Raw genomic sequence first — 23,007 nt, forward strand, 5'->3', positions numbered from 1 at the left:
GATTTGACTTTGTGGTGACTTATTACAAAGCCTCTGAAATCAAAGCTCTACCAACCCCTTTTAGGCTACAGAGGAGAAGGAGGAGATGGAAGAACTCCAGGCCTACAATCGCCGCCTCCTCCATAACATCCTGCCGAAAGATGTTGCTGCTCACTTTTTGGCTCGTGAGCGGCGAAACGACGAGCTTTACTACCAGTCCTGTGAGTGTGTGGCTGTGATGTTTGCTTCCATCAGCAATTTTTCTGAGTTCTACGTAGAGCTGGAGGCCAACAATGAGGGAGTGGAGTGTCTCCGGCTGCTCAATGAGATCATCGCCGACTTCGACGAGGTAAAAAACACACATCTGACCATTTCAGGGCAGAACTAATATTTGCTGATTGGCAATTGATTTAGAAATTATTCCTTTTTTTTATCCTTTTGCTTGCCAGATCATCAGTGAAGAGAAGTACCGGCAGCTAGAGAAGATCAAGACCATTGGTTCCACCTACATGGCGGCCTCAGGTCTCAACGACTCCACTTATGACAAAGAGGGCCGCTCTCACATTACTGCCCTGGCAGACTATTCTATGAGACTACGAGAACAGATGAAATACATCAATGAGCATTCCTTCAACAATTTCCAGATGAAAATAGGTACGTCAAAGCAAAATATTGAGGAAGGTGCAGCAGAAAAGTGTGTAAATTAAACATGTTTGTGTTACCAGGTTTGAACATTGGGCCAGTGGTAGCAGGGGTTATTGGGGCACGGAAACCCCAGTATGATATCTGGGGAAACACAGTGAATGTGGCCAGTCGCATGGACAGCACAGGTGTACCAGACCGCATACAGGTAAGCTGCATGGTCCAAAAATAACAAAAGTAAAGCCATTAGAACCTTAAATTATTAACTTCTGTGTTTTTATAATTAGGTCTGTGTCACTATGTTACTTCATTCAAACTAAGTTTTAAAGAAAAGGAAGTTTTCCCATTATCAGTTTGAGCTGCACCTCTACATGGTCCCCTTAAAGTAGAAAATAGAATATAGAATAGAATGTCACTAAGATTTAGGGTGTATTCAGACTGGACACATTTGGTTAGCTTAACCCTTGTGTTATCTTAGATGACCCCACCCTTACATTGACGTGTTCTCCCTACCATGACAAAGGTGGATAAAGGTGGAAAGATTTCATGTTATCCATGGACACCAGTGAGATCACAAATCATTGAAGAAAAAAGGTTCAGAGCACTGTCTAGTGGGTCTAGATGACCCAACTCCCAACGTTAAAGTGCCTAGGATAGCACAAGGGTTAAAAGGAACCAGAGTTTCTTTCCCCCAATAATCTGGAACAAACTTTCAGTCTCAATACAACCAAGCGGACCCTGGTCCAGGATCAGGAACCGCTCTCTGGACCCATCTTTCGAGATGGTCTCTGTTTGTTTCCAATTGGATCGAGCTTCAGTTCACTCTGAGTTTTTCTTGGTCTAAATAGGCTCTGTGTTCAAAGCGGAACAACTGGACCAAATAGCCACTGTAGCCAACATTACAGGATGTAAACAGAGTAGAAAGGAAGCAGCCATTACGATGAGCCACAGAAACTCATTGAAATGAGATCGGATGAATGCAGGCTCAATTAAACAGCTTTTAACGTGATACATATTGCGTTTCACCTTTTCCCGGACAATCTATACATCTTAAACACTTATCAGTGCACCTTCTTTGCTGACATCTTCTTAGTAACAGCCCTGCAGCATGATTCCGCTGAACCAAAGTTCACACAGATGATACAAATGTTCAAAATTGGTCAACAAAATATGAAGTTTGAGTGAGTGAACTATCCAGAAAAAGATTGCAAAAGCGCAGGACTTCCATTATTCTTTCTCGTAAATCCTGGCCAAAGACTGAAAAGACATTTAATCCCGTACTTTTGTTAACAGACTTGGGTTTAAACAGAAATGTCTGGTTGAAAGGCAGTCTGATTACAGACCAAATGCAAGGTTAAGGTCTCAATACTGATAAAATAAAGCAGACTCTGTCTGGACAAAGGGACTTTTCCAGTCTGAAAACACCCTTAGTTTGCATCGGAACACGTGTGTATGTGTCAAAATCAAGACAGGTATCTGAAAAAAGCTGCTAAAAACCAGTCACTGTCAAAACGAGCTGAAAAAAAACAAACCTGAAGTAACAACAATATAATGGACAAAGTTTTGGTCGCATGTTACAAGATGTCCTAACTAGGTTTGACATGTTTTTGTAAATATATTTTTATGTTTGTCTTTTTTGTATGTTGCTGGGTTTTTTGTTTTGTTTTGATTTTTAAAATACTGGACATCAATTCCAATTTGAAATTCTTCTGAGACTCTAAAAATGTCTATTTCAATTTCTTTTTAGGTGACCACAGACCTCTTCCAGGTGCTTTCAAGCAAAGGCTACGTGCTTGAGTGTCGCGGGGTTGTTAAGGTCAAAGGGAAAGGAGAAATGACAACTTACTTCCTGAACGATGCGCCACCCAACAGTTAGCAGCCATCACAGCAGCAGATGCTGGAATTGATCCCCAGTGCAAGGACACGGGCACCACTTGGCGAGCACTCACAGTTGCCACCGATAGAACTACAGCCGCCATCACTTGAATCCCAAGCAAAGAGGGAGGGGGGGGGGGGCAACAAACTTTTAAGACTTCGAAAACGACCCCGAAGAGAGGGCAAAGTTCTCATTTGGCAGCCATTTTGGCCCTCCTACATGTCAAAAGACACGTGTTTTTTCTCATGTCTAGCCTCTCTCTCAGGCTTCTTGAAAGATGCAAAGTCTGTTTGTTCAAAACAACGCCTTTTAGCCTTTGTCTAAAGAAGATTTACGCTGTACATAAGGCTACGTTTGTTTTCCCTCGTTTTTCTTTTTGATAACTCCATTTTACATGGAAGACAAACCGGTACCCATGTTTTGTTTATGCGTTCACTATTTATTTGGATCTCAATGTTTTGTGCTAAAAGGTCCTTGACGAAAAAAAGTGTGAACACATACGTGCACAAATATCCAGTTTATTACACGGTTTTTAAGTGTGTATGTACATGCATATTTGTGTGTGTATGGCTATATGTATAAACTGAGGAAGAATATATTGACCAAAGACTAAAGTATTTACTAAAAGCAAAGCAAGACATGTTGATGTGTTCTCGCTGGTGTCAGCAATGATCCCTATTCCTGGTTTTCAGGCCGAAGCCCTCGAGGTTTCCGTCCTTTTGCCCGACTGCTGTCGATGAAGGCTGCTCCATAGTTTTCATAGAATAGGTAGAGTTTATTTATTTTGTCTGTCATTATGGCAGCAGAGAGCAGATTTCTAAGTCTAAATTTATTGAAAAATTTATTGATTGCCCTGAAATATTAAAATAAGCAAAATGCAACATGTGAAATGAAGGATGTTATTTAAGAAATGTTATTTTTTAATCCCATCTGAGGGGACAGATCTGGCTAGCATTCGGGTCATCTACATCCATATTATGAGCTAGGTGCCACAGAGGTGGCATATAACCTGAATTGTTCCCTTTTTTGAAAAATAAAAAGGTACTTTTGGTGAAGGTGAAGATCCGTGGGAGTCAGAAAGTTGCTCCAGAGTCTTCAGAAGAGCATTGGATTTCAACACAGTGGCATCCAAACAGCCAGATTCTTCTATGAAGAAGAAATAGATGAAAAGGAAGAAAATATCTATTGATTTTGACTAAATACTGTGCTTTGTAATCCTGAGGGGGCATAACTATTTTCACTGTGAGGTTTTTATGATACAGCAAAACTGCTTTCTTGCCAAACTTAACTGCTTTGAAGCATGTCCGACTGTGGAATCTTCATTTCATTTTTGTTTGTTTTCAGCGTAGGGTATTTTGTATCGATTCTGTATCCATCATTTGTATATTCTTAATGGTGTTATGATTATGATGATTCTGGTTAATTATTATGCTTAGTGATGATTCCATTCCGACGAGAAAGGATCAAAGACCAGCACGCTTTCTACAGGAAAATGCCAGTTTTAAGTCTGGTACCAACTGATCAACTGCAGTCCGTGACTTGAACCCGCTGTGCAGTCCCAACGCACGCGACAGTGTTTCAGCTGGCAATAAGTGAGACCACTTATGTGATAAATCATAACCACTGGCTGCTTCGGCATCTTATTTTGAGATGTGCACAGCATAAGATTCAAATGGATTGCTCCCCGCACCCTTTCGCTCAGACCACTGCGGCAGCGTACACCCTCAGTCTAACAGTGAGGGGCCTTCTGCTTCCACACTTTGAACCTCTCAGTGGAAACAACACCCCCCACCCCTGATCCTGCTGTGTGTTAGGAAGAGAAGGCAGGATAAGCAGGCCTCCACATTTATTTACCCTCCCTCCACTGCTTGATCTTAGGAAGAAACACAGGGACTAGTTCGATTGCCTTAACTGAAGAGAGATTTTTCTTTATATATGTAACAGATTGAGTGTACACGTGCCTGCTTACCCTGCCTATGGATGCTCAGACAGACAGAAGGGAATAAGGGCTTGTTGATGGTATATATATATATATATATATACATATATATATATATATATATTTTTTTTTTTGGGGTCAACTTTCCATTATTGCAATGATCTTGGTTTCTCCAGCTCAGCTGGAAGAAGTCGGCGCAGACTTAGCTATTCCCTCTCACCCAGCACTGGCAGCCAACAGTTGATCACGTTCGTACCAAAGCCGGCTCATCAGGTCCCTCCTGTGCAATGACATTTGGGCTCGGACGTGGTGGCAGCACCAGCGGGCAGAAATTACAAATGATGAGTGATAATTCTAAGCAAAAGGTTAAAGAATGAACAGAAACCTATAAAGATGTTCATTGTGTGTATTCTATTTCTATTGGCTGTCTATAGACTTGTTTTGGTTGTTAACTCTTGGGATGCTTTTTTGGGCGGCATTGGGAGTGGGGAGGAAGCGTGTCCCCATACTACTGAAACAGTGTTTTGCTCAGGCCTGATAAATCCTTCCGCACTTGTTTTTATTTTATTTTATTTTATTTTTTCTTTAATTTGTATTTTCCCTGAGTTGGAGGAGTTGAAAGGGGAAGTGTTTTGCTAAGCTGAAAGACAAAAAGAGTTGAGGACTATGACAAAGAGAAAAATAACATTTCCCCGTGAAGATAAAATAAATAAAAAACAAAAAAAAGTTTTGTCTATGTGCTTATTTTTGCAGTAATAATATATCACACTTTATATTTCCCTTCAATTTTGTTAATTCAAAAAATGAACAACTTGAAATACTTTTAAAATATTTTTAATTTAGAATCCATTCTAAGAAAAGTATGGAATGAAAAGGTTAATTTTTTTTAAAGCCCACAAAGTTTGATGTAGATGAGGAAAACAAGTAAGAAATGTGGGGCTTGAGGAATGCAATAAAGACTAAAATGCAACTAAAACCAATAATGTCCATGTGATCATGCACACATGCCCTGTGGAGCTTCATTCTCTCCACAGCGACAGTAACTCTTCAAAGTACAGAAAGACCTTAAAACCTGTAAAGGAATAGGGACCAGTGCTGAATATTTGAACAAAATGGATCCAATCTTTGGACCGCCTTCCCCAGGTTTTCCCCATCACCTTTCAGGATCTCTTATTACTGTTCCACAAAAATAAGCCCTTTCATGATGAGATGCACCAAAGAGCAAATGTGTCTTTATTATTGCCTATTTATCAAAGTATTGGAATTAGTAAGGGCAAAACCTTTTTCATTCTTTGAAACCACAAGTGTGTGAGGTAAGCATTATTACGCAGCTCGTATAAAGGCGTCTTTCAATCTAAAGGTATGACAACTGATGCAAGTTTAACACAAAGTGCAAGAATGTGCATTTCTTCTTGGTTTATTTTTAGACATTTTCAAAGCTTACATGTCTTCATCAAAAAGGGCAAAACGTCCGGTCTGTCATTAACATTTGTTCAACAAACCTGCAAAAACACAATTTGAAGGAATTTAGAGAAACACAGAAGACAAGCAGATAAAATTGGGATTTGGTTATTCTAGTTACCCACTTTGAGACGTCGCTGTTCCTTCGGGGAAAGCGATTAATTTTGGTCCATGGTTTGGGAGTGTCCGACACCATCCATCCGTACTGCTGGTTGCCTGTCAGAGGCATTACGTACAAGTCCTTTGGAGCTGCATGAAAGAAGAGATTATTGTGTGCCCCTGCTCATTTTAATCTGTTCCTTTGAATTTGACACACAACCGTGAATCATGTCTACAGACAAACCCACAACAGTTGTTGAAATTAAACTGAAAAAAAGCTTCTGGAAGATTTTGGACAGACAAGACTAAAATGGAGCTGAACTGCTTACATCAACTCTGTGTTAATGGATGCAAACCAAAGAATAACCAAAAACAAAACAGAAGACTGTCCCTTATGGGAAATATGAAAGAGGGTACGTTCTGTACTGGGTCTTCTTAGCTGTGTCTTAAATCTTTTCGGGTTTCTACAAAATCTCAAGGGTTCCTCAATCAAGGGATTCTGGTGTAAAACGTGCAGTCAAGTGTTGAAAAGCTTGGTCTCAGTCCGAGGTCACAGGCTTTCGAAATAGATAATGACTTCAATCGTAAAGCTAAATACAATTACAGGCGAAATGCTGGACTATTCTTGTCAGGAACTGGTGGTGAAGGACCCAAAATGCAGGAGACCAGGCTTGGTGACAGGAAATAAAACATTTAATAAACAAACTGAAACATGACAAAACTGAAACAAAAAGGTGACACAACAGTGCAGATGACCTGACAAGGATGACCAGAAACCAAGGCACATAAATAGGCTGAGGGTAATTAACTGAACTGAAGACGGCTGTGGATCATGAACCTGAAACTGGAGTGACTGACAAAATGAAAACCAAAAACATGACCAAGAACAGCACCACAGAATCCTTACAGTACGCCTCCCCTAAATGGCAGATCCCAGATGCCCAAACAAACATAGAGAAGGGGACCTGGAGGAACAGGAAAAGAAAAACACAAGTCCAGAACACAGTTTGGGTTCCTGCAGCCTAGCAGAAGGGAGGGGGTGACCTGGCAAACCCCTCCTCAGGAACAGGCATGAAGAGGAGCAGTCCCAATTACTCTCCCCAGGGACAGGAACCATGAAGGGGGGCAGCACTGGTGACCCTCTTCTGGACCAGGAGACAGCCAAGGGGGAATGAATGGTGACCACCCTCAGGGACAGTGGACATGAAGTGTGGTCCCAGCGACCCTCCTCAGCAACACACATGAAGAGGAGCGGCCCTGGTGACACTTGAAGGATGGTCCCGGCAATCCCCCTCAGGAACAGATTAGCTGGATGTGGATTGGCATGACTTGTGGCTGCAGGAAACCCCATCTGACATGGCGTGGACTCCAGTAGCAAAGAAAAAGCCCTGCTACTGCAGCAAAAATTGTCCTGCTGGGTCCAAGGTGGTCGGTCATTGAGGGGGGGATGTTGTTGTCATGTCTCGTCATTCTTATCTTTTGTCCTAAGTTGTGCACTTTTGTTCGATGTCTGTCACTTCTGTTGTCTCGTCTTGCACTTCCTGTTTTATTTTGAAACACTAACTCTCCTCTCGCTTCAGGCCTGTTTCTTCCTGTCCTTGTCTGTTGCCCTACAGATGTGACTGTGTAATCTTCCCTGATTGTTTCCACCTGTGTTTCCCTTCCTCATGTCTTAAATAGTCTGAGAGTCTCCCCTTGTCCTGTGCCAGGTTGTTTGGTTAAATTCACGAGCCACTAGCATAGGGGGAGCATACAGGTTCCACACAGGGAGGTCCCCCCATTGATGTTCTGTTTCGGGTCCCCCAGCCGGGGCTTGAGCCGGGGGCCTTCTTGCTGTGGAGCAAGGGTGCTGACCGCTACGGCACCGTGCAATCCCATTGTTAATGTGTGGAAGGAAACGACTGGAGATTGAAGCTCTCAAACCTGAGGCAATTCAGGACGTGTGCCTATTCGGGATCAAAATACCTGCTGCAGCAGCAGAATTCTCAGTGACAGTAATAAATTTGATTGGATGTCAGTAAATACTTGATAAATTCATGCAACACATTTTTTTTATAAAGGGCTATTTTTTTAGACTTTCTTGAAATGATTATGTTGTACAGCAATTCAAAGCAACACAAGATGTATATTTGTTAAATTTCAAATATTTATAGATTGTATTTTGACATTTTTACCAGTTTCAAGTGATTTCATGGGATTTTCTTTTCCATTAAACAGACAGGAACCAGCAGCTTTGTCAACTTGTGTTGCGGTGTTGTGTACTTACATGCAGGAAGTTGAGCCTGTCTGACCATTTCTCTATAATGCTTGTTGCTCTTTTGATGCATGCTGGGATTTTTTAAAGTTGCTGAGGTGGGAAAGGTTCTTTCGTTTTCTTGAAGTGGTAGATCGACCCCTGTTGTCACTTGAACACCATCTATAATAAAAGAATGTTATTTTGCAAACTGACTACATTAACAACACTTTTCTGCAGATTTTTAACATCTTACAACAGCATCTCACTTTCATACTATCAACAAACCACTTTTGAATGCAAAACAGAAATCTTAGTCCAGAAAAACAAACGAGTGGGTAAAGATTTTACACATTCCAAAATGATTGTCTATATGCATCAGTTGCTTCAAATCAAGGCTAAAAATGTAATGATCAAGTAAAGTATCAATCTCTTGACACTTGTTTTGGAATTATTGTCAACCTATTCATTTATTTATTATGTTTTCTTTTTTAAACAAATCTTGGCACATACTCAAAGTTCGCTGAGATCACTTGATCTCATGGCTTGGAATTGAAGAAACTAGAAAAAAAATAGAAATAATTTGACATTCATATTTTAAAAAGTTTATTTTGAAAGAAAAATTAGTTTCTTGTTTGATTTTAATTCTTTAAGATGCAGTTTTCGACAAGTAGCATAAAAGGGTTTAGATCTAAAACAATTTTAAAGGAATTTAGCAGATTTTGTTTAATAAATTAACATTTTAGACAATATTAAATTTTGTTTTCCCCTTAGCTTCCAATGTTTTTGTTTACAGTTTATCTTGCCATAATATTGTCTTTTATTATCCTGCTGTTACGTATGAATTTCTACACTTTAGCTCCAGAAAAAAAGTCAGTGGGTCAGGAGCCTTAGAGAAAGAATATTTAAGTATCCTGCAAAAAGCTTTACTCGTGACACACAAGCAGGTGTGATTCAAGTAAATACAGTAAAACTTACATGTCTTCAACTTGTTAGCAAAAAGGCCTGTCGCATACGGTCAGTTACCACTGCATCACCAAGGATCTTTCATGGACAAAGAAGATGGATACTGACAAAGTTTCAATTAAAGTTTTAGTTTGCTACGCTGTAATGATCTGGATTGCAGGCATCCGTAACTTTAAACCCACAAATAACAAACGAGCTACAGGCACGCGCTCTCATTTGCTAAACCGCAGGCAGCCCAGCTTGTTTTACCTTCAGAGGGGGACGCTCTCTGGAAATGTATCATGGTTTCGCCTATTGGGTTCTGATAGCCAAGCCTTGTTAAACCGAAGAAAGACATTGTGTATCACAGGCTCTAACGGCAACGACTAACGACGCTGTCATCGACAGATAAACAAATAGTTTTTAAATAGATAAGAACTGTTTTGCTTTGCGCGTCCCCTTGGGAACAAGCCCCGCCCCCCCGTCCTCCAACAGGAAAAGGGAGAAAGGTAAATACTTGCACTGCTTTAACAGAACTGTGATGTGGAGAAATAGGTTTTAAATGGAAGCTTCCATAGTTTTACAGCTGGCACTGATAAAAGCATGTTTTTAAAATGAGATTGCCACAAAACCCCATGTTATCTCTGTAGTACTATTACAGAGATAACATAGGTTTGGTTGTAGAATTCAGTGGGAAAATGTTTGGTCCCTGCCCCAAAAAATATATTTCATCCCCAATAAAATTAAATAAATTTCTTTCAAAAATCGTAATATATTTCAAACCGTGAAAAAAATAAAATAACCCTTGTGCTATCCTAGGCACTTTAACATTGGGAGTTGGGTCATCTAGACCCACTAGACAGTGCGCTGAACCTTTTTTCTTCAATTATTTGTGATCTCACTGGTGTCCATGGATTACATGAAATCTTTCCACCTTTATCCACCTTTGTCATGGTAGGGATAACATGTCAGTGTAAGGGTGGGGTCATCTAAGATAGCACAAGGGTTAAACCAAATTTAAAAAAAAGATCTGGACATAACTGTTCTTTTTTTCATTCCTCACCAGAAACTGTGCCTCATCTTTTTAGGTATTGCTCCTTCACTCAAACATTTTGGAAAGATTTGACACATTTTATAAGAACCCATTTATGTGAAGACCATAAATTATTCTATGAACATATTATTATGGGATATTTTACACAAGGCAGAGAAAATATATATAGTTAACTTACTTACACTTATGACTATATATTTCATACACAGGTGTAAATATGCCAAAAAAAAGAAGGTTTATGTGTTTTCCATGAAAGAAATGATTGTATGTAAACAGTATTAAATCCTGCACTAACAAAAAAGCTGTTAGAACAGTTGAAACATGATCTCTTTTGAAACTTTAACAGATTCCTTAACCTTTATTGTTTTCGTTTTGTTTTGCTTAACCTGTTTTATATTGCTATTATGGCTTAATGACATTTCTGTTTATTTTTATGGCAAATGTGAAAATTTTGTCTTTTGCACATCATGTGTAGTGTCAATATTTGGTATTTTGAATGTGCAATATTTGATAATGAAGTAAAAGAAAAAAAAACACAGACAACAGCAGCAAACGAAACAAAAAACAAACAAAAATTTTGACAAGTTAGACAGCGGCTTTCCTTTCAAAATAAAAGGCATCTTGTGTTAAATAAAACTTGATAACATTGGTGTAGAATTCAATTTTTAAAAGGAATAAAGACATGTTAAAACATTTATTTTAGAAGTCACCACAACTAAACACGGTTGTGTAGCAGAAGATAAGAATGTACTTTAAGCTTATGCAAATAAAAAATTACTCTGAAAATTGATTAAACCTTTTACCATCAAGATGCAGTTTTTACTACAAGATTATTACTGAAGATATTGAATATATATTGTATAATGCATATTACACTGTTATAAAGAAAGTTTAGGACCATCCAAGATACTCCTTTAAAATGTCAAATCGTTTTCTTTTTGAACAACCTAAATAACCGTGAGTTGGTAAAAATTGTAAAAGGTTGACTCCCAGCCTGAATAGTTGCATTCATATGCACAGTGGTTGCACCTCACTATGGAGCAGATCTGCTAGTTTAGCACAGAGCAGCTGCCTCAGCTGGGAACATGATACATAACTTTTGCAGTTCTTTGAAAAATTCTCAATACTCGTAAAATAAAAACAGTGCTCTAAGATTTCTAAAGTAGCTCAGCACAAATTTTAGAGTACAGCCTTATCAAAACACAGATTAAACACACATTCTGCACACACTGACCCATATCATGTGATTGCACTGAAACAATGTCTTTTGAATTGTATTAATTAGTGGATAAAGCAGCACCATAGTCTGCTTGGAACATGTATGTGGGCACAATTTGTAGCAGCTCATGTTACCACACAACCCTTGCAGTTAAGCATTTCCTCATTCTTGTCAGTCTTTCTCTGAATGCAACTCCTCTTATAGGATATTATAAAATATTCTGTTTACTGAGAATCTACTTTAAAAAATCTTTTTTGAGAATATTTGACATTTATGCGGGATATTTGACATTGGGATTGTTTGCTTATGCAGTGGAAGAAATCATGCCTTGAGGCTGGTCACGAAGATTTCACCCATGGGTTGCATTACTCATTAAAGGAGCCATCAGTTTTGCAATTAAGTTTTATAACAGCAAAATCGAGGAGATGGTGAATGAATGTTCTCTTTTTTCAGAGTCAGAAGGATTTTTAATGTTACACAGACCTTAAGGGCATTATCCAGTGGTACTGTAAAGCATTTGTCAAACAGGAAGGAACTCGTGCTTTTACACAATCTGGTTGAGCTACAGCTATACTTTTAAAGTCATTTTGCACTTAATAAGGGATTTGGCTCCAGCGGTTTCAGGGTCTAGTTGCATAAAGTATCACTTAATTTCAAATGCAAATAGGGGATTTAAAGCTGTTTGACTATCATCTAACATTCTTTATTGACAATATTTCTTTCCAGTTTTTCAACAACAAATCTGAAAATATTCTTTATCTTTTTAAAATAAGTACAAAATCAACCAGTGTTGACTCTCCTCTTTTCCCACATTGATTTAGTCAGTTATTACATAGGCAGGAAGCTATTATTAGTAACAGTAATGTGAATGACACAACATCACAAGTAAATATTTAACTCAGTTGACTCTACTTTTTAGTACGATGGAGTTTTAGGGCCACCAGAAAATAGAGATATTAAAGAAAATTTTAAAATTTAAGGTTCTTTTGGTTTTGGTTCAGCTGAAGAGATACAAAGCCAAACATAACAAAAACCTGTAAAAAAAAAAAAAAAAAAGTGTGCACATTATTTGAAGAGGTCCATAAAACAAGTTCTGATAAATTAATAAAAAAATAAGATAAAATGTGTAATATGTCCAGGCTGTGCCATGCCTTTTACCTCCTAACAGAAAAGATTCAGCATACTCAAAAAAAAGAGTATAACAAAGGAATGAATGGATAAAAAAAAACAGTCAAACTTAGTTCATTAAATGTCTATATAAATACAGTTTTAAGAACATCAAACCTACACTGCTAACTTAATATATTGATATAAAACTAGAGATAAATGTAATAAAAAACATCTAGATTTCTTTTTATTTATAGAGAACTTCTGTGTACTAATAGGTTAGCTCTGGTGTCTGTAACCTGGGGCTCTGTTGCCGCATGCAGCACATTTCAACACGTTTAGTTTGTTCATTTGACAGACCACAGCATGCAAAGCTTAAATAGCTTAAATTAGGCTAATTGCTATTCAGAGGAAAAGTTCTTTAAGTATATTACATTAATGCATTTTTGTGTCCAGATTTTATTTTGAAATAAGTGCGTTCCTCACCATTATTATCATGTTTATATTTAATAGTAAAATATCAAAGTCATCATGATAAAAAATGCCATGCTTAACTGTCTTTCATTTTTAATTCGAGTAAATCTGCTGCAGCAGGAGGATCTTATTTAACACAGGGTGTATTTTATTTTGAAAGGGACTTGCAAGTGCTGCTGTCAAAAGTAAAAGAAGGCAAAATTTTCACAAAAAGAAAATTTTTACGTTGTTAAAACGTATTAGTATTGTAAATACCAAAAAGCTACATTTTAAAAATGAATAGATTAATGACCATGATAGAATAAAGTGTACTTTTCTACCAGGCAAATAAGACTTTGTGGCTCCAGCTGTACCCCCCCACCCCCACCCCAGTCATTTTCAAAGCGCAAAAAGATTTTTTTAAATGTTCTATTTAATTGCAGTAATCTGCAGAGAAGAGCTAAAACCACGCCCGCCCTTATTACTGTTAGAAACAGGAATGTGTACCAGCAGCCACCCATGTGGACAATACACAAGGCTTGGGAGGCGGAGTCATAGTCAAAGCCCTGCCCACTTGTAATTACCAATGACGTAAGCGGCTTCGACTGTGATGGGATCTCGAGCGAGCACTGGTGAGTTTCTCCCAAACCAATAAAATCTCTCAATTCTGCTTTGTCATTTCAACAGGGAAGTAGACAGCACACAAATCTGAAACAAACGCCCGGTTCTGCTGTCAGTTCAGTCTGCACACACAGGCTGTGTTCTGTCTGCGAGTCAGTCTTTCCTCACGGCTTAACCGGCGGTTTGTCTCCTTTGGCTGTGAGTAGCCGCGGTATTCTCTGTTAACTTAATGGCTGTTTGTGTTTTGTTCTTAGTTCGGTGTAAGCTAAGGGCTGAATTAGCCACAGACATCTATATTTTCGTGTATCTCACGCCAGCTGCGAGGCTTTGGACGAAGACTTCCTTAAAGAGCCTAAACATAAATCATTAGCATATGCCATATCCGGGCTTTTTTCTCTCTCTGTTTTTTTATCTAGCACGCGCGAACATCAATGAGCTTTATGTTTTCGGAGATGTTAGCCAAATGCACCTAGCTTTGTGTTCGAGTGTAATGCAGTTAGGTTTAGGCGTCTAACACAGGAATTAGGAAGGATTGGACTAATAACATTACGGTGTTGTGGCAAAAGGGCTATTTGGGGTGCACCTGGGGGTTATCTGACTAAAAACCAGACAAACAAATAAACAAACATGGGCTAGGTCGAGATATTCGTGAAATCTGTTGAAATTCCTTCACAAACTAGCTCCTCCTGAATGGGTTTGGCCGGAATAAGCTTCATAAGAAATCCAGTTTAGCTTTTTCTCACTTATATTTTTGCTTCGTCATTTTTTGATGGCAATCTAATTACAAACGTAGCAAATGATGAGTCACATTCCTAAACCTGTTTTTATTTGTAGATTTATTACATTCAACGTTGTAATGTTTATTTTTGTCATTATTATGCAATTATCCATTTTTTTAACCTCAGCTAAAGGTTTCTGTTCCTAAAAGACATTTATTTAAATGCATTTACTCTTTGATTAAAAACAATCTGTTTACAAGGAAAGGAAAATTGTTAAAACATTTAGAACAAAATTGTATGTTTTCCTCTATTTAAATCTGCATTGTGATGATGGCTTAAGACAAAACATTTCTGGAATTAATCATTTTGTGGTTTCCTAATTCTATGACCAAATGAGTGTAACTGAAAATAATCACTAGCATTCAATTTTGATGGAAACCAGGTAAAGGAGCATTATGGAAAGAACAAAACTAAAAAAAAAAAGACTTTTTCTGTGAGTACAGCTGGAAAACCTATTAAACATCCCCCTAAAAGTGGCAGAAATGCAAACTCAACACATTGCATTCATGTACAACTATTTTACTTTCTTTTGCCAACTACGTATTTAAATCCCAAATGTTTGCTGTTCGGCTTGAATTGAAAATGTAAAAATCAAAGTCATTAGTGTAAGCAGAGAGCTCTATCATGTGTTTGCTTGACGACACACAGGGACAATATATTTTCTAAGTGCCTTAAAGGAATAGAAACTTACATTAGTAACTGGTCATATGCATCGGTTTATGCAGCTCTGCATAAAGGTTTTCCACTTGTTTCATCTAGAACTCTTCTTAACGTGTGATGCATTTGCTGGTCTTTGTCATCCTTAGTCCTGAAGAACCAGCTGCACAGCATAAAAGGATTTGAGAGCCCAGCTGCAGGTGTTGAGGTTCTGATTTTAACATCACAGACCTGCCAGTGATTACACAAAGAGTAATCACCACTATTTATATGCAAATTAAGCACAGGCATGTGTTCAAAAAAATACCTGCAGCGTTTTGAAATAAGATATTTCCAAAAAAGAAATATTAAACCCTTTGTGAAAAAAAAAAAAAGCTTTTGTCCGAAACTAAATTTAAATTTCTTTTTTTGTATTGGTAATGTGCAGAGGTGTAGTTCTGTGAAGGAGTCCATATTTTACTTTCTCAGACTTGATCATTTGTGTAGATGACTTGTTTAATCCCTTTTCTCAAACATCTGTTTGTTTACTTTTTATTTTAGAGAAAATGAATCGCCTTCCCCTCTCTCGCTCTGAAGTGTTTGGAGAACTGAGGAAGGAGCTTTACGATGATGAGGAGTTCCACCAATCAGATGTGCATATCTTCATCATCATGGGAGCATCGGTAAGCACTCGGTGGTTCAAGCAATGTCACTTTTAGTTTGGGGATGTTGACAGTGTGAGGCAATCGGGCAATAATAAGTTGGCCATTATTTCCGAGAAAGCATGTGGAAATTCAAAAGAGCGATGCAGTAAGAGTTGGGAAATTTCACAAATGTTGAAGCAGATTTCATCAAGGTCTGCTTTCAAAACCCCTTAAAGCCTCTTTATTTCTCTTTGAACATTACTGCAGTCAAATCAATCGGGACATTTCAAAAAAATTTGTTTGTTCATTTCACATACGACAGCATGCAAACATTGATCTATTAATATGGCTTATTTGCTCCTTTTAAGCCTCATTTGATCAGAGCGTTAAAGTCCCACTCCAATCATCTTTTGATCTATTCTAAAAGTGCTCCCAGTGGTCTTTTATACGGTGGCCCAGAAGGGTCACAACACATTAACTCGCAACACAACACATTAACTCACAACACAACACATTAACTCGCAACACACCACATTAACTCGCAACACATCACATTAACTCACAACACAACACATTAACTCACAACACAACACATTAACTCGCAACACACCACATTAACTCGCAACACACCACATTAACTCGCAACACAACACATTAACTCGCAACACACCACATTAACTCGCAACACAACACATTAACTCGCAACACACCACATTAACTCGCAACACAACACATTAACTCGCAACACAACACATTAACTCGCAACACAACACATTAACTCGCAACACAACACATTAACTCGCAACACAACACATTAACTCGCAACACAACACATTAACTCACTACACAATAAATACATTAACTCACTACACAATAAATACATTAACTCACAACACACCACATTAACTCACAACACAACACATTAACTCACAACGGAAGTAAAGCTGCAATGGAAGTGCTTTTATTCTGAAATTTCCACTGTGCTGAGCGGCTAACTACCTAACAGAAAGTAACGTCATAGTGAGCTGTGGAGTTTTTTCTACAAGAGAAGCTAGCAGCAGTGTTGCCAGATTGGGTGGTTTTGATTCTAAATTTGCGGGTAAAAATGGCTTTGGGCGGGTTTCCATAATTTGGGCGGATTTAGGGTCGGTTCGGCGGGTGCTTTAAAGCTTGACACCGCGGCCGCGTGTGGGAGGAGCTAAAAGCTAAAGTTATCGTCTGATCGCTACATAGAGCAGTGTCTGTGTTTATCAATGCATGGTAGACACAGAGAATGTGGAGAGATCAGGTTTATTATTTTGAAGAGTTTTACTTGGTAATCATGTTTCCATGTTTGAATTCATGAGATCATCCTAGAGAAAGTCTCTGCTTCAACTCCTGCAGTGAAAGCTGCGTCTAAATCTGACGCCCGGGTTTCCATCTGAGAGTTTGAAGCCAAAGCCCCTCCCCCGCCTCTCTACCTGCTTTTCCTCTCTACCTGTTTACCTGTTCATATCCTCTGCAGCTGAGAGTTTTTCCCCGCCCGCGCTCCTCAGTGTATTACACAGAGAGCGCAAAATACGGTTGACACGTTAGTCGGGGCGCTCTGGCGCAAACAAGGATGAAAGAGCCGCACGCAGGTTGGAGCGGGGATACAGCGGTTTAAAAAAATGAATGGAATGGCCGGTCCGCTGAAGAAATTTTCAATACTGTACGGTACTCATTTTATTATTCTGAACTATCTTTAACTATCTTTTTAATTCGCCTCTGAGTGCTGGGTGGGAATGTTGGAGTAAGCCCATCACCACTTTCAATCATTCATCTGCATACACACTCTCCCACTGGCTTACAGCCCCTCACACCCCAAACCTAGCATTACAGGTGCAACAAAAAGGGCAAGCCGAATTGGAGCTATCCGGCAGTACGGTTTTGAGCCAGATGCCAGCTCAGATGAGGAAACGAAGCAGATGCATTGGCATGGAGCAGAGCAGGGGGCTTGTGACCCGCTGATTGTAACTTCTACATCCCACCTATAATCTTTTTTTAAACCACATTTTTTTTCTTCTCCTTATTCACGATTTGAATCAAGATATACTCAAAAAATGTAATTTAAATTTAACTTTTTTATTTTTATTTTTTTACATGTTCTCCATCAACAGAAACATAACGCAAAAACATGTTAAATACACCAAAAACACAATTTTATCAGTGTAGGACTTTAACATGCATCTATTGGATTCTGTCTGTAGGATCCATTTAAAAAACGTTTGTTTCCTCGTTCTTTTCAACTGGATCAAAATTTAAGCATTTTCAAGCATTTTCCTGTTTGTTTTCTGCACCCATACTTCTCCTTACTTCTTGAAATATAATGAATCAGTCTTTAAAAGAGGCGTTTTGATAATCATGATATAGCAATGCATCATGTGAAAATAACTGAACTTTGCTCTGTTTTCTGACTTTTAAACAGCGGTTCACTGTTTGCCCCCCCCCCCCCCCCCCATTTTGTTTCTTTCTGCTCTTTGTTGTACGATTTTTGCAGTGTCATGTTCTGTCAGCACTTTTCTTTCAGAGAAGTGTGTATGCAGGTCAAGGGAACGGCTCGACCAGCTTCAGCCTGTGCTGTGCCTGTTTTATAGATACACTCTGGGATGAAGTTTAGTGATCTCACCTGCAGAGGCATGGCTGCTGCTTTTATTTTAAACATTTACCGTGATAAAGGACTGGTTGTTTTTTATTTATTTATTTATTTATTTTTTTTAGAAATGTGTGCGCCGGATGAGCTGAGGATAATTTCTAATAAGAAACTCCCAGCCTTAAACAAAGGGACAGGATTAGAAAATGGGAACCTCCCAGGTTAGGATTAGTGTTGTAACGGCTGATAAGATGCAACTAAACTTGTCAGATTGAATTCTAGGCCAGCAGGAAAGCTGTTATGGAAGTTGATTTTTAATTGATTCCTTGCGAAGTCTTGTTTTTTTTTCTTTTTCTTTTAAATTTTTTTTAGTTTAGATTTGTTTTAGCGCTCTCAGATAACCTGTGGTTTCCCCATAATTACCCGGCACTGATGTACAAAGCCTTTTGTGTTGTGGCTAAACTGTGTGGCTGTTGCATCACCAACACAGCAGGTTCTTCAAGTACATGGTTTAAGGAAGTATTTGGACATTCTCTCAGTTTACTTCCTCAGGGATTACTTGTGTAAATTTTGACCAACCTCAGTTTTTACTGTTTATCAGTTTAATTGCTCTAAAGGTCACTTTGTGACCTTTCTAACACAAGCAGCTGCTTTTGCACTTGTAGGGGGATCTGGCCAAGAAAAAGATCTACCCAACTCTTTGGTGAGTGAAGTTTATTTGAAAACGTTTGACAAATTCTTTGAAATCTGAGATAAGTAGGGTGGAATCCTCCGTTTGCAGGTGGTTGTTCAGAGACGGACTCCTCCCCGAATCGACCTTTTTTGTCGGCTTTGCCCGCTCTGACTTGACCGTCGACGCCATACGAACCGGGTGCATGCCATACATGAAGGTAAAAATATGAAAAACATCCTTTTTTTTTTACAAAATGTGGACCCTATTTAGGATTCCTTTTTTTATGGACGTGTGAATGGTGTCTTTTTCTTTCACAGGTGGCGGACACGGAAGCAGACCGCTTGTCAGTCTTCTTCAGCAGGAACTCGTACATCAGTGGGAAATATGCAGATGAGAGCTCCTTCTCCAAGCTTAACTCGCACATCCTGTCTCTCCCTGGAGGAAACGAGGCCAACCGCCTCTTCTACCTGGCCCTGCCGCCGACCGTCTACCACGACGTGACCAAAAACCTCAAACTGCAATGCATGAGCACCAAGTCGGTAGAAAATCTGCTCGGTGGCTTCAGATTTGTCACAGTAACTTGATGTTCTGCTATCTGATTCGTGCATCAATAGTTGACTTTAAAGGAATGATATAGACATGCAGATCTCACTCCTCTATAGCTGCTAATTGCTTTAAATGTCTTTATGTTTTATTTACACTCTGGTCAGATGCTGAAATGTTTGTAATCCTGTCAAATGTTTTTTAAAACCCTGAGCTGATTAATGAGACCCTCTACGGGAGTTCATGTATTGATATTTCGTTTTGTTTTAGGGGCTGGAACAGGGTCATCGTAGAAAAACCGTTTGGACATGATCTTCAGAGCTCAGAGGAGCTCTCCTCCCATCTGTCTTCTCTTTTTGCCGAGGACCAGATTTACCGCATCGATCATTATCTGGGCAAAGAAATGGTGCAGAATCTCATGGTGCTCAGGTGAGTCATATTTTTAAAGGTTTTAATCTTCATTACTATACGTTTTTCTCCATCTCTCCTCAGCTGAATAGCAGAGTTTTTGTTGTTTTTTTCCTTCCAGAGAAAGCACAGGTCCATCTATTTTTAAGTTCATGCTGTTGGTTTAAGAGGATTTCGAGGATGTTCCACTTCATTTTCAGATGGCCTCTGGTTTAAAAATAACAAAAAGTGCTCCTTGAACATGACACAATATAAAGAGTAGTTGGCTTCTAACCAAAAAGCAGAGTAAAGATAAACGTTTAAGCGTGTGATCATGAACAGCTGTACTGTTGCCGCACCCTGCTGAGGGGAAAATAATTATTGGATATCCACTACAGGTTTGGGAACCGAATCTTTGGACCAATCTGGAACAGAGACAGTGTGGCATGCGTTGTTCTTACCTTCAAAGAACCTTTTGGCACTCAGGGGCGAGGAGGCTACTTTGATGATTTTGGTATCATTCGGTAAGAAAAAAAACCTCACTATTTGTTTGTTCTAGCTTTTTAAAATTTGATGACTTAACCTTTTGTAGACTAGTTTAAAGGGGAATTACACTTAATCAACTTTTTGTCTTATACTTAGTGAGTTTTCAAAATATTTTTATAGAATCTTAATTTGTTGGTTAAAAAAATGTATCAATGACAAAATGGAGAACATAAACAAACTGTAGATGTTTTTATTGCGTATTACTTAAGGTTTCCAAGTTTTTCCAGTACTATTGGAAAATCTACTTTTAATTTGGCTCAACTGTCGCAGCAGTCTGCCTTTTTATGTGACCACCTGCTCCCTTTGTTGTGATCAGAGATGTCATGCAGAACCACTTGCTCCAGATGCTCTGCCTGGTTGCCATGGAGAAACCAGCCTCCACAAGCTCAGATGATGTGAGAGATGAAAAGGTACATGGAACAAACCTCTTTAATGGTCTGTAATGTGACAGATGGTTAGAGGCTTTTGATCCATTATTGCATGTTTTTTTCTCCCCCTCATAGGTAAAGGTGTTGAAGTGCATTGCTCCAGTGACCATGTCTGATGTGGTGCTGGGTCAATATATGGGGAATCCAGACGGTGAAGGAGAAGCCAAACTGGGTTATCTCGATGACCCCACAGTACCTAAAGGATCCACTCAGGCTACGTTTGCCACTGCTGTGCTCTATGTGCACAACGAACGCTGGGATGGTAAACGAATCAAACCCACACTTTATCTAGTGCTGCTTGCTCAGACATCAGAAATCTACGTATGTTTTTCCTTAGGTGTTCCGTTCATCCTTCGCTGTGGAAAAGCCCTGAATGAGAGGAAAGCCGAGGTGCGGCTGCAGTTCACGGATGTCCCAGGAGACATTTTTGGAAACCAGTGTCAGAGGAATGAGCTTGTCGTTCGAGTGCAGCCCAATGAGGCCATCTACGCCAAAATGATGAGCAAGAAACCTGGCGTTTACTTCAGCCCGGAAGAGACGGAGCTGGACCTCACATACAAGAGCAGATACAAAGTAAGCCAGAGGAGCCTTTAGTGTCCAACAAGGAAAGACATTTAGTCAAACTGTATCAGGTGTAATTTCATGTGAATAGATGCAATGATGCTGTCAAACTCGTATGCTCAAAGGATGTGAAGCTTCCAGACGCCTACGAACGGCTCATCCTGGATGTCTTCTGTGGGAGTCAGATGCATTTCGTCCGCAGGTCAGTTTGTTCTCATCAGCACTAGATGGCAGCACAGAGCTTTGTCTCCTCAGAATTCTGACTTGCAAAAACATCTGGGTTTTGATCCTTCCTGTCATTCATCAAACTGCTGTTGTGTGCAGTGATGAACTGAGAGAAGCATGGCGGATATTCACTCCTCTCCTTCATCAAATAGACAAAGAGAAGCCAAAACCAATTCCTTACAAATATGGAAGGTAAGGAACTCCAGTTTTTCTAGTTGCTTTTAATTTTTCTCCTTTTAAACGACAATTTTTTTACTCTTTTTTTTTTTCATTTAGCCGAGGCCCGGCAGAAGCAGATGAGCTTGTACAGAGAGTTGGATTTCGCTATGAAGGCACTTATAAGTGGGTCAACCCTCACAAACTTTAAGTTGTAATAAGATTAGAAAGTGGAGGGGGGGGGGGGGGTAGTCAGTAGCATAAGTGAGCTAGCATGTTGCAAAATCTGGGCGTCTTTGAGGATGGAACTGTTTCCACTGTGTGGATCCATCAAGCAGCAAAAAGATGACTTAAAACAACAATTCTCAGGTAACTCAGTCATTCATTGGAGCTCATCCATCAAACATTTGTTTACACGGCATTTGACATGAAAATGACGTTTTTCATCCATTCCTGGAAACTTTTAAAGGGAATGTTGTGGAGTGATCCAAAAAAAAAAAACCCAGGAAATATTATTTGGTGAATTAATAATGGGTGGAATTCTATTTTCCAGGGATTAAGGTGTTAGGATGATGGAAGTAGGTGACAAAAACAGGCTTTGTCATGATTAGGAAGGACAAACCAAAGAATGAAAGAGTAGGAACTGGGATGTACCAAGTAGCACTTAGAACCTTGAATGTAACACAAGGATGCTCTCATTGCATTACAGGATTCCATTTGCAATGTCTTTTTCTTTCCATTCCTAGAGCCGAGAACTGTTAGTTTGCTGAAAGTAACAGAACTTATTTTAAAGAATTAATTCCGAAATAGTCTTAACTGTTCTTCTGGGAATATTACAGATTGTATTAACTTTCCTTTGAGCATTATTTTTTTAGTTAGACTTTCTTTTCCAAATGATTAAAGATGCATTTCTTATTTTAATAAAGCCAGCGAACATCAAAGTTGGTGAATTTTTGCGATTGCACACATGGAGTAGCCGAACTTTCACCATTTGTAATAAACTAGATTTGCTTAAGAAGAATGTCTCTGTAGTTTTGTCCACGCTGTATCAAGTTTTTCTAAAGGAACAAGATATTCATTTATGTTGCAGTAACGAACACATTTTACTAAAATTACAGCTGCTTTGATGGGCAATTTTCCAGCTCGGTGGCAATGTGGTAGAGTGTCCACCCTGAGACTGGAAGGTCGTG

The 23,007-nt window shown here is 39.1% G+C and overlaps 3 protein-coding genes across 6 annotated transcripts in view; 2 read left to right on the forward strand and 1 right to left on the reverse strand.

Moving 5' to 3' along the window:
- Positions 1-5,158, forward strand: part of adcy6 (adenylate cyclase 6) — a 44,445-nt gene extending 39,287 nt beyond the window's left edge. For both annotated transcript variants that reach the window (XM_023957129.1, XM_023957130.1), the window contains exons 21-24: positions 65-328; positions 429-633; positions 705-829; positions 2,369-5,158. In XM_023957129.1, the coding sequence (XP_023812897.1) occupies positions 65-328; positions 429-633; positions 705-829; positions 2,369-2,497 (723 nt within the window). In that variant the 3' untranslated portion in view covers positions 2,498-5,158. The remainder of the gene's footprint in view (positions 1-64; positions 329-428; positions 634-704; positions 830-2,368) is intronic.
- A 677-nt stretch (positions 5,159-5,835) lies between these two features.
- On the reverse strand, positions 5,836-15,298 carry LOC101158608 (testis-expressed protein 49). 2 transcript variants are annotated; one of them, XR_002873587.1, is made up of 4 exons: positions 15,099-15,298; positions 8,263-8,412; positions 6,023-6,146; positions 5,836-5,938 (listed from the first exon to the last, which is right to left on the reverse strand). XR_002873587.1 is itself a non-coding variant. In XM_004070813.3 (4 exons), exons 1-4 carry the CDS (start codon positions 9,530-9,532, stop codon positions 5,890-5,892), a joined length of 411 nt encoding a protein of 136 aa, XP_004070861.1. In that variant the 5' UTR covers positions 9,533-9,651; the 3' UTR covers positions 5,836-5,889. The 2 variants fall into 2 exon arrangements, 1 of the variants encoding a protein (XP_004070861.1); XM_004070813.3 differs by lacking the exon at positions 15,099-15,298 and adding an exon at positions 9,445-9,651.
- Positions 13,542-22,835, forward strand: LOC101158357 (glucose-6-phosphate 1-dehydrogenase). 2 transcript variants are annotated; one of them, XM_023957141.1, is made up of 13 exons: positions 13,542-13,639; positions 15,605-15,726; positions 18,964-19,001; positions 19,080-19,188; positions 19,289-19,506; positions 19,785-19,943; positions 20,300-20,425; positions 20,764-20,857; positions 20,951-21,137; positions 21,213-21,448; positions 21,562-21,638; positions 21,761-21,853; positions 21,938-22,835. In XM_023957141.1, the coding sequence occupies exons 1-13, from the start codon at positions 13,618-13,620 to the stop codon at positions 22,026-22,028; spliced, it is 1,572 nt and encodes a 523-aa protein (XP_023812909.1). In that variant the 5' UTR covers positions 13,542-13,617; the 3' UTR covers positions 22,029-22,835. The 2 variants fall into 2 exon arrangements, with proteins under 2 accessions (XP_023812909.1, XP_023812910.1); XM_023957142.1 differs by lacking the exon at positions 13,542-13,639 and adding an exon at positions 13,680-13,826.
- The last annotated feature ends 172 nt before the right edge of the window (positions 22,836-23,007 follow it).

This window comes from Oryzias latipes, chromosome 7 (genome assembly GCF_002234675.1).
Source record: "Oryzias latipes chromosome 7, ASM223467v1".
Classification (NCBI taxonomy): Eukaryota; Metazoa; Chordata; class Actinopteri; order Beloniformes; family Adrianichthyidae; genus Oryzias; species Oryzias latipes.